General features: G+C 48.8%; 1 protein-coding gene across 4 annotated transcripts; it reads left to right on the top strand.

The window, feature by feature from the left end:
* On the top strand, window positions 1–11,704 carry irs4b (insulin receptor substrate 4b). Of its 4 annotated transcripts, XR_012954499.1 has the most exons (4): window positions 1–4,369; window positions 4,641–4,817; window positions 4,947–5,032; window positions 7,563–11,704. XR_012954499.1 is itself a non-coding variant. In XM_076092351.1 (2 exons), the coding sequence occupies exons 1-2, from the start codon at window positions 376–378 to the stop codon at window positions 7,565–7,567; spliced, it is 3,999 nt and encodes a 1,332-aa protein (XP_075948466.1). In that variant the 5' UTR covers window positions 2–375; the 3' UTR covers window positions 7,568–11,704. The 4 variants fall into 4 exon arrangements, 1 of the variants encoding a protein (XP_075948466.1); XR_012954498.1 differs by lacking the exon at window positions 4,641–4,817; XR_012954497.1 differs by having other exon boundaries at window positions 4,641–5,032.

The raw sequence follows: 11,704 nt of genomic DNA, 5'->3' as shown, positions 1-11,704 counted from the left end.
GTCACGTGTTGTTTGTGCTCTGGTAGAGATGTGTACAGGAGGAGAAGGCAACGCATTGCTAACCGCGCTAGCTAGATTATAGTCAACGCGGCTCGAGCGTTGGTCATGTTGCACACGGTGCGATTTATTTTGTCATTAAAAAAAGTCCGCGTTGGATTACCTCCGCTTCCGGAAGAGGAAAAAAGGACGAGGTGGGGACTATTTTTTTGACCGAACAACAGAGCCGGTTTTCGGGAGAAGAGAAAAGGACGAGGACCGTAGAGAGTCAACGTTAGCTGGCCTAGCCAGGACTCCTCCACGAAAAACAAGAATGAGGTCTCTAGGTCCACTCGGATTAGCTTGCTGGTAAAGTGACCTTTTTATTGTGTTCCTCTGATGGCGAATTTCACGAATTACCAGGAGGGCAAAACGGCGATGTTGTTGGTGGACGTGGGGACGAAATCTGCTGCGGACGGAGACGGGGAACCCCCTTCTTCTTCTCCGTTAATTAATAACATCGGTAGCGGCGGTAGCGGTAGCGGCTCTCGCTTCCATCAACATTTACCGCATCACCACCAGCAGCCAAAGGATCAACCGCATCACCACCACCACCAGCTGGCTCCGCAGCAGCATCTTTCCGAGGACCCCGCTGCTGCCGCTGCTACTACCGCTAGCAGCGGCAGCAGTAGCAGCGGCCACGTGTACGCGGCCGTTAGCGTCGCGAACACCGCGGCGGACAGTGTGGTGGACGATATTCGAAAATGTGGCTACCTGAGAAAGCAGAAACACGGACACAAGAGGTTCTTCGTGCTCCGGGCCGCCAGCCGCCTCGGACCGAGTCGCCTGGAGTACTACGACAGCGAGAAGAAGTTCAGGAGCAGCCTGCGCTCCGCTGCCGCCGCTGCTGCTGCTGCGGCTGCCGCGAGCGGCAGCGGAGGAGCGGTCGCCGCCGCCTCTCCCCCGAAAAGGGTTATTTACCTCTACCAGTGCTTCACGGTGAACAAAAGGGCGGATTCCAAAAACAAGCACCTCATCGCCCTTTACACCAAGGACGAGTACTTTGCCATAGTGGCCGAAAACGAGCAGGAGCAAGAGGATTGGTACGTGGCTGTCAGCGAGCTGATGAACGAGGGTAAAAAAGGGCACGTGGATTCTGATGATCTGGACGATGGTTACGGTACGGTCACACCTGGTACAGTGTTTAAAGAGGTGTGGCAGGTGAATGTGAAACCTAAAGGACTGGGACAAACTAAAAACCTCACAGGTGTTTACCGGCTATGCCTCTCGACTAAAACCGTTCACCTGGTGAAGTTGAACTCTGAGACTCCCTGTGTGAACCTCCAGCTGATGAACATCAGGCGTTGTGGACATTCTGAGAGCTTCTTCTTCATCGAGGTGGGGCGCTCCTCCTCCATCGGGCCCGGGGAGATATGGATGCAGGTGGACGACTCCGTCGTGGCCCAAAACATGCACGAGACCATCTTGGAGACGATGAAAGCCCTGAAGGCTTTCGCTGAGTTTCGGCCCAGGAGCAAGAGCCAGTCGTCGGGCTCCAACCCGATGCCGTTCATCACGACGCGGCGCCACCTGGGCAACCTGCCACCGAGCCAGACGGGGCTGCAGCGGCGGTCGAGGACAGAGTCGGTCGTCGGCACGCCGCCGTCAAGCAAGAGCTCCGGGGCTAGTGGTTATCGCTTCCGGACGTCCAGCGAGGGCGAGGGAACGATGAACCGGCCGTTCCGCTCCGCCACAGGAAGTCTGGTGCACCTCAACTCTACGCGGGCGCACCACGGGCGCCAGGAAGGCGGTGGCAGCAGCGGCGGCGTCTGTGGTGTCGCCACAGGAAACGCTGGCACAAGCACAGTCGGTGGACGCTATGTCAGAGCCGTCCCGGGGTCGGCGTCCACCTACCACGCCCGCTCCGCCTCGCTGCCGGTGTCCCACTTCCCCTCCACCACCAGTCCGGTGAGCGTGTCCTCCAGCAGCGGCCACGGCTCCGTCTCCGACACGCTCACCCGCCCGTCGAGCGCCTCGATATGCGGCTCCCCGTCCGACGGTGGCTTCAACTCCTCGGACGAGTATGGCTCCAGTCCCGGCGACTTCCGGTACTTCCGGGTGCGCAGCAACACGCCGGACTCTCTCGGCAACACTCCGCCAATCAGAGAAGAGAACTGTCTGAACGATTACATGGCGATGGGCTGGAACCGGGAGGTCTTCGGCACCGGCGGGGGCTCTGGAAACAACAGCGGTGGTGACACGCCGCGGGACGAGAGCACATCAACGACGGAGGACGATCGCTTTTCTTCATCATCGTCGCTGAGGAGGAGGGCGCATTCTTTCTCCAGAACGGCCGGCGGCGCCACCGGCGGTTCTGGGGTTGCGGTCTACCAGAAAATGACCCAGACGAACTTCTCGTTGGACGAGGGGTCGGATATTGTGTTGCCGTTTGGCAGCGGGCTGCTCCGCGGCGGGCCGTCTTCCTCCTCTTCCTCGCTCCGCTCCGACTACAGCTCCTGCTCCGAGCACAGCCAGCAGAGCCGTCCCTCCGCGCTCTCTCGGACGGAGGCCGGTGGCGAGCGCCCTCCGCTCTCCTCCTCCACCTCTGCCAAGGAAGACAGCGGCTACATGCCGATGTTGTGCGGCGTGGCTGCTTCGCCGCGAGACACGCCTCCCGACTACATGCCTATGCAACCCGGCTCCTACACCCACCCCGTCTCCCAATCCCCTCAGTTTCACAGTCCAGCTTTAGGCCCCCGCTCAGCCCACCACCACCAGTCCCAATCCTCCTCAGACTCCCACGGCTACATGATGATGCTCCCAGGACAAGCCTCCCCGAGCCCTCACAGCAGCTCCAGCGCGACGGGCGCCGGTGCAAGTGACAGCATAGCGGAGAGACCCGAGAACGGGGAGTATATGGACATGTCTTACTGCAGCAGCAGCGCAGAGCGCAAGCTCTCAAATGAAGGCAACGGCGGGTATTACACGCCCGGCACACCCGAGGGCACCCCAAAGTCTTACAGCCCTTATTTCTCCCTCCCTCGCTCCTACAAAGCTCCCACCAGAGACAGAGATGAGAAAGAGTACGGGGAGTATGTTCCTATGAGTTCTCCCGCCAAGCCCGTCTATTCATCTGTCGCCACGGCTTCAATGTTGACACCGGAGAAGAAGGGCGGAGGAGGTAGCAACACCTCCACCCCCTCGCACCCACCCCCGCCTTATGGGGCTCACCATACGACCGCGGCAATAGCCGACCGACGCGCCGCGAGGCCCAACCGCCTCCCGCTAGGCAGGAGGAGTTTCCACGGTCCGCTGCGGGTTAGCGAGCCCTCCACCACGACGTCGGCCGGCAGCTCCACCTCGGTCCCCGCCGCTGTCGGCTCATCTGAAAGGCCCTCAAGTCCCGGGGAGTACATCAACATTGAGTTCGGGGATCATTACCCCCATCAACAACAGCCCCCTGCTTATCCCCTCTCTGCCCAAGACAAAGCACCTTCCCTGGGGTCTAGTGCCCACAGTCGCTCCCCTCACCAGGACTACATGAGTGTGGAGGTGGCGGCGGTGGCGGACCAGCAGGACAGCGCCGGGTGTTTGGGTAAAATACAGTCGTCGCCCAGACCCAGCCTCGTCGCCCCCTGGAACCCACCCAGCTACATCCGACCCCTGGCTACCAATCCCGGAGCCTCCACCGGAGGGCACTGGAAGTCGATGGGGGACGACTACACGGACATGACGTTCAACCTCAGCAGAGGAGAGAGGACGCAAACGAGCCCCACGGCCATGCTGCAGCACCTCTGTGTGATGGAGGAACATTACGGCCACGCTCCACCCGCCTCCATTTCTCCCCCTCTTCCACCGCCGACGCAACAGCTGGAGCCCAGGGTGGTTCGCGCGGACCCCCAAGGCAGGAGGAGGCACAGCTCGGAGACGTTCTCCTCTACCTCCTCCTCTAATTCAACCCCCTCTGGAGCAGGACCGGCCCCCGCATCCTCATCCACCCACCCGACACTAGCCAACACCGCGGCCCCCAACGGCTCGTACGTAACGGAGGGTCAGGCTTCGAGGTGGGCCAGCTCGGCCTCTTTCGACAGCATGTGGGTGTCCATGGAGGGTCTGGGGGACTTGCCGGCTCCCCATGCCCCAGTTAGAGCCATGGAAATGGCCACCACCGCTGCCGGGACCACCTCCTCTGGCAGAATGTGCCGGAACATGTCCGTGGGCTACCAGAACGGGCTGAACTACATCGCCCTGGAGCTGAGGGAGGACGGGAGCAGCGCTGGAGACGGTGACAGCAACGGGAGCTCAACGGCGGCGGCAACGTCGGTGCCGGAGAACGGCGCCTACGCCAGTATAGACTTCATCAAATCTGACGGGGTGACCACAACAACAAAGGGTGAGTAAATACAAGCGTGTGTTTAAAGTGTCAGGAAGCTGTTTTAAAGATGCTTTGTTTTACTTTCACAATCATATTTGGCATATTTTTCTTATTTGGGAGTTTACACAGCAGCCAGATAATAGTGTCTTGCTTCCATGTGAGTAAATGTTTTTTCTGAAAATCCAAAATAACTCCTTAGTGCCGCGTGCTATTATTAGTCGCATTATATCAATTTGCAGCTCCTTCTAGTGAGATCTATTTCCGATGGCGTCCCTATGATCTCGTTCAGGCGCTTTGAGCAGCCAGACAGTCGTCTTCTGACGGCATCCGTCCAGGGAACTGAAGTCTCGGCTATAACCGGGCCGGTGTGCAGGAAGTGGCACCAATATGCGGTTCATCTGGAGGTCGTGTGTGTGAGCAGACTGGGAGACAATTAGCTCGCTGAATGGACTGAGGTTTATCTGAGGTCAAGTGTGGACTGAATCACCCAAAGCGTCGTGATTTAGTGACGCTCCATTGTGTTCAGTTTTTGGAGATGTTCATTGAGGCTCTGTAGTTTGTGACAACTGCTGTTTTTAATCCTTTTATTCTGCAGGTAATACTTTCTCAATTGTTCACATAGTTTAAAACGTGCAACAACAACAAAAATGGCGAAAAATGACATTTCCCAGGTTTCAAAAGGTAACTAAACCCTCAAAAGTTTTACATTTACCGTCATAAATGACAAATATAATCCTGACATCTAGCTCTAATAATAGTTAAATGTAAATAATTGATACGCAGCAAATACTATCTTGACTTTATAAGACTTGGACCTTTTAGAGTTAATAGTGAATTGCTCTTTTAAAGGGTGTACCTGCATTATTGTGCTTTTATATTATCGTTATGTCAGAGGGCATAAAGCGGTCTTAAAATGACGTTAATATTGTAATTATTTCTGGGACAATGACACGTTAACGGCCTCATACACGCTTGTTTCTGTGAGTCCAGACGTGTGCGTGTTACTAACTCTTAGTGCTGCTATTCCCTCGCTACCTTCCCCGAATGTTTCCCCGTCTAGCTTCGTGTGTGTTGAGCATGAGTCAGGATTCTCTGCTAACGCCGGCTGACTCATTTGTTTATCGCAGTGCTGACCGGAGATGAAAGTGTGTGTGTGTGTGTGTGAGAGATCAACTGACACTCAAAGCGCTCAAGCACATCCCATTCTGTGTGTTTGTCTGTCTGTGTGTACTTTTTGTTTTCAGCCGTTGCCAGCAGGTTTATTAAGTGTGTGTTAATGCAGTTCAAGGTAACATTCAGAAATGTTAATCCACACACACACTCGGTCTGTGTTGTGTGTGTGCGTTTATGTGCGTTCCAGATCCAGGTGATACACACCTGGATCCTTGACCCAGAGGAGGGTAGGGGGGGAGGAGAGACTAGATCTGCGTCCAGCTGTCGGGGAACTTCAGCGTGATCTTAGATAAACATGAGTTCAGCTGAAGGTTGAAGACGGGATGTCGTTTAGCGGTCCAGCTGTTGAGATAGTTCAGGCGGGATTGAAAAGCATGTTTTCTTTAAACAATCGCCAAAACTACAGCGTTTATCCCAGCCAGAAGCTGTAAAAACTGTCATTATCGTTCGATTTTCATCTTTCCGACAGTCCTTGAACACGTCATGTGTGACAAACGCTTCCGTCATAAAAAAGCAACCAAAACAAACCTTAGAATTGTGATATTTAACCAAAACATTATATTCTACATGTCATTTAAAATCTCGCCCCAAATAAACAGTTTGCTTTAAACAGATTATGTTAAAAACATTAAATTCTGAACTCCTCAGAGCAACTATGAAGCCATCATTTATTTATCTGAGACCAACAGTCACGTGACAACAAATCAGAGAATCTTCGTATTGTGAAAGGCCGAATACACGCGTGTTTTTGTTTTTTATACATGTAAGCGACCACGGTGGGAAGCTGCCCTTTTCTCCCCCACCCTCCCCCAAGTGGCTATGCGGTGGTAACGGGTTAGTGGGAGTGTGAGGCAGCTTTATCTCTCTGAGAAACCAGTAAGAGGTGAGAGGAGACGAGGCTGCCCTTTACTCCCCCTTTACTCCCTCTCTCGTTCCCACCTCCACAGCCGGGCCTCCGTCTATATTTACAGGTCTATTTCCAGACCCGGCGTGGATTTATGGGGCCGGTCCGAGGCATGCTCGTAACAGGACCCAGTGTGTGCTGCTCGCTCTCTTAAATAGACCAGTAGATATGCCCACAGATGTTAGAATTATTAACCGTCATGTGTGCACACGGATGTTACAGCCAATAAAGTTTAATAAAGTTAATCTGCAGGTGTTTAGGTTTAGGCAACAAACCTTAGTTGGGTTGAGGAAGCTATCTTTAAATAGTTAGGTTTCGGCAACTAAACTACTTAGTTTGGTGTAGAAGAAGATCGTCGTTTGGGTTAAAAATAACTCCAACCTGCTTTTGCTGTCTTTATACTTCCTCGTTCACGTACAAAATAATTTTGCGCGATATCTACGAATGACGCTGTGTTATTCTTCGTCCGCATAGCTACGAATGCTTGTGTGGGACCAGCCTGGTAATTGATACCGATATTTAAAATAAGCATTATTCCCCGCCCTCTACTTTGCATTCATGAGATTGTCACCTGAGCGTTATTGAAGTGGAGTTTTGTTTAGATATTGGGGTGAATGTTGAGCTCTGCAGAGTGTGCTAACGCGCCGCGGTGCCCACTCAAAGGGAAATGTTGTGTCCCATCTGTAATGAATGGACCCCCACACCGTGAGCTATGTGCTCTCTGGTCTTTGGTTTCTCTTCAGTGTAGCTTTCACAGGTGGTCCCGAATGAGCTCCGGTTCCTCTCAGACATGCAGGGACTCCCGTTTCTTCTTCGTGGCTTTTTATTTCTGCTTCTCGTCTTTCTGTCTTTGGCTTTTTGTGTCTCTTGTCATACGGTCGTTATGAAGCAGCGACTTACTGGAATGTGACGTCGGTTAACTTCATTAGACGGATTCTGGGGAACTTTCTCACTATTGCACAATTTGAACAAATTAATACATTTGAATTGTATAAAAAATAATGTGCTTGTCTCTCGCTGTCTGTCTGTCCTTTTGAAGTATTATTTGTTAACATCCTAAACTTAATATTTGTGCGTTGATGTTTGAAGACGTTTGAAGATGAACTCGCCCTTTTTCCTCTTCTTCTCTTTCAGACTGAGCGACGGGACGTTAGAGGCTCCTCCTCCTCCTCCGGGTACTTGACTCTGTGACCTTTTGGCTCCTCCCCCCCCCCCCCCCCCCCGCCGCCGGTGACCTCTGACCTCTTCAGGCTGGATGCAGATAAACAACAGATGACAAAAACGCTTGCAGATTTTTTCCTAAGTGTACGTCATCTCTGATTTTTATTTTTTGTGTTTTTATATGCATATCTTTGTTTTTTAAATCACGATGGGTGCTGCCAGTGTGCGCTGCTCGCTCCACCAGACGTCGGTCAGCGGACTCTTTCTTCTCCGTACGGTATTAAAAAGGGAGGCAAAGGCATTAAGGTACCAACTTGGAAAAAATGTTGAATTTATAATATTCATTTTTATCTTATTATTATTATTTTTACCCTCCTCGTGCATAATCCTTCCTCAACACGGTACCGTACAGTTATTACACATTGTGGGCAAAGTTGTAGAGAATGTACTTTTATTTTTTGAACAGATTACCAGTTAATAAACTGGGAGCTATGGAGCCGTACCAGCTCATCAAACACACGCTCTGCAGCACATATAGTTATTTATTGTTTGCAAACGGCACAAATACTCTGATACATTTCTGTAGTTTGCTTTCACGGCAGCGACGGTCGACTCCTTCGCAGATAACGGATGTTTTAAAGGGATAGTTCATAAAGATACAGAGTGTTTTAGGCGATCGGAGCGCTTCTAGTTGAAGATCTCTAACTAGCGCTTGGCTTAAAGCCTTCCAGCGACCCAGAAGCTCGTTAACTAAACCGGTTTTATCTTCGTTTGTCGTAGAAAAAGTGCAAAAAATGACAATTCACCGACTTTCATCGATCTCGTTCTAACAGAACTATCCCTTTAAAAATAATAATGACAAACTAATAATGAAAGTAGCTTGTAGAGGTTTTTGGAAGCTTGACCGGCTCGTGTTCTCTTTTCAGTTTTACCTCACGAGGTCCGTCGCACAGTTCAAGTTAGCGAGGGAGAGCGGCAACACACACACACACACACGCACACACACACACACACACACACACAAAATGCTGTGAAAGCTAAAAAAGCACAAAGTAAAGACTGACACTGGGATGCAAACACTAAGACTGACGCAGACATGAAACCTCTGCAAGTGAAGCTCACACATGCACACACACACACACACACGTCATGAAGAGACATGATGCGGTCCGCTCTCATAACGCATGCAGTAAGTCACGCAGCCCTATTTAGGCGAGGCTAACTCCGCTGTGCTCCCATTTGGGCTCTTTGTCAGCGGATCTTGATGACGCACAGACAGACACACACACACACACGCACGCACACACACGCATATATGCATGCTTTGGTTTTCGTCACCGGCTCCGGGTGACGTAAAGAGGTTTCCAGTAACCGCAGCTGCAGCCCCAGGTGCAGCGCGCTGGTCATACTTGCCCTGCTGCAACCGCACACACACACACTCTCTCACACACACACACACACACACACACACACCACTCTTACACACACACACTAACACTATCACAGTCTGCCTCTTCTCTCTCTCACACTTTAAAACACTGATACGTCTTTATTTAACATTTCTACTCAACATGTGCTTAAAGAACTCAAAGACTGACCGCTAACGTAGCCAACGGAAATACAATTTTTTATTATTTACATTTTTTTTGTTCAGTATTCACTCATCTAATCTGCATCCCGCGTTTGTTTGACTTCCCCTTCTTGTTTTTATTATTATTTGGACGTATCATCGTCGTTTTTCGGGCCCCGTGCAGCAGGAACGCTGAGGAATCTTTAGATGAATATTAATCTCTGAACGTGAACGTCCAGAACTCTGCGTACGTTAAGAACAGAAACGACTGTAAGCGGTGTGACTGCGTGGTGCACATGCTGAAGTCATGTGTGATAATTAAAGTTTGACAACTTGAAAACAGCTTTAAACACTCTGAAGCTGCAGTATTTGTTTATTATTATTATTAATAAATAAAAGATTCATAACTTGCAAAAACAGATATTCAATAAAAAAAAGCAGTTTTTGCTCGATTTGACGACGTCCTGAAGCTCAGAAAGATATATTTATTTTAATATATTTTGTGCGACTAAGATAAAGAAGCTTTTTTCTAGTGTGCACGAGGTTTAAAAATAAAAATAAAAAAAATCTTTCAAGGCTTTAACGGCTCCATACGTTTCTCTTTTACAGATCTGCTAAACCAACACGTGATCTCCATCTCACATTTAGGATGAAAGTCTTAGCATGTGCACCAATCGGTTTTTTACACGAGGATATTTCGTGCCACGTCTTTTAATCCTGAGTTCGTGGTTACAGATGAGGCTTCTTCTGATTAATTATCGGATGTTTAGATTAGAGTTTATTCGTTCCGTCTAAAACTGAGCCAGAAAACAATGAATCGTAAATTTCCGAGAGCTCAAAGTTGTCAAATAGTTTTTTTTGTCTCAAAGTCTAAAACTCGGATATTCAATTTCATAATCATATAAACGGTGAAAACTAGCTCACATTTACAGAAACTGGAAATAGTGATTTTTTTCTCACTTAAAGTCATTCAATCATTTCAATAGTTGATACTTCCTCGTCTGTGTTTACAGCCCTGGTTTGTTTGTCACTCGGTGTGCGTCGGGAGTTTTAACAAAACGTTTGATGTCCCAGTACGGCGCCATGAGGAGCTCCGCTTGAAGCAAATCCCCAAACGTCCGCCCTCTTCCCCTCCATCCCGTCTGCCTTTATAACCAGCGACGACAGCCAAAAATATAAAGAAGGATATTTTTATTTTCGGCCGGTACAGAAACAGGAAACGGTTCTTTGCCTCCGGAGGCGTCGGGATGTTAAACCGTCATCAGATCCACGTTTTTAACGGTCTGATTCAAAAGCCTGTGACGTGTCTTATATGTACATTATAAACATTTTGACATATTTTCTCACCTTTTTGAGCGAACAAAGAATATAAGAATATTTAGGCTGCGGTGGCCTGAGATTTGTTTCCTTTTTTTTTTTTACGTTTTAACGTTACTGCAAAATAAGAGGTACTTTTCGGTGGGATTTTGGGAAGAATCCATCTTAATTTATTTGAAGCATTATTCGGATAAAAACAAAAAGGATAAATGTCTGACTGCCTTTGTGTTGAAGTTCACCCTCCTGTTGAATCCTTTTTGTCATGACTGAATTCATTTACACAGAATCTGTGTTTTATTTTGGCAACAATTCAACCTCAAAAAACTGTCAATGTTACAAAATTTCTGATGTTGAAAAGAAAATCTTTTTTTTTTTTCTTGTTCTGGGCGGAGAAATGAGAAAGACGTACGTAATATATGAATATATATATATATAGTCCCGGCAGAGAGGATTTACGGTACTGCATCCTTATGCAAACTTCGGTTTCCTTCTTCCTCGAATCTCTCCGTTTATTTTCTATTCTAGTTTACAGAGGGGGGAGTGTATTTTTTTTCGGTTGTTTTGATGTAAAGTCTTGTTTTTACTGAAAAACAAAGCGATACAAGGCTAGTATTTCTTTTTTTTTTTTCTTTTTTTTAAGAGTACATAGGCATTTTGCAGTTATTTGTATAAAGAAATGGGTTACAACCTCTGCCTGATGTTTATTTTTTTGTAACTATATTACAGTTTATTTGCTGCTGTGTAGTACAGTTAACAGTTGGACGATGAAGACGATGTTCTGCTCCCCTCCCCCCCCCTCCAGTCCTGCAGAAACTCTGGGATGAATAGAGCAGGGTGTTGAACACACCCTGCTGTACCTGAGTCTGAGTTGAATGCGGTTGTTTATTAGCTTTACAGGACAGTTAAACACTAAATACTGTGGAGGTGTTTCCTTCGTACGTGCTTTATTTTTCAGCGACGTTCGTCCGATATACGAAAAAAAGAGAAAACTGTGGAAATGGAAATCCTCCTTCTGTAAATACGGAAAACTCAAGTTGTCGCTTTTTTCATGTTATCGCCCCCCCACACACACACACACATTTTGTTTTACTTCTCTCTCTCTCTCTCTCTGAGGGGGGGTGGTAGGAGGGGTAGGAGGAGGCGATTGGAGCATCGGCATAGTGTTTATATTTATCAAAACTTTTTTGCTTTCGATAGAGCTATTGCAATAAAAATGTGTTCATGTAAA

Source organism: Anarhichas minor, unplaced genomic scaffold (assembly GCF_050575085.1).
Source record: "Anarhichas minor isolate MPS153535 unplaced genomic scaffold, ASM5057508v1 ptg000016l, whole genome shotgun sequence".
In the NCBI taxonomy this organism is placed as follows: domain Eukaryota; kingdom Metazoa; phylum Chordata; class Actinopteri; order Perciformes; family Anarhichadidae; genus Anarhichas; species Anarhichas minor.
The sequence above is the reverse complement of the archived record's forward strand: the minus strand, read 5'-3'. Positions and strand labels throughout refer to the sequence as shown.

Bases quoted from the DNA above. Each gene is read 5' to 3' on its own strand.
- irs4b (XM_076092351.1), top strand. From the start codon at position 376: ATGGCGAATTTCACGAATTACCAGGAGGGCAAAACGGCGATGTTGTTG.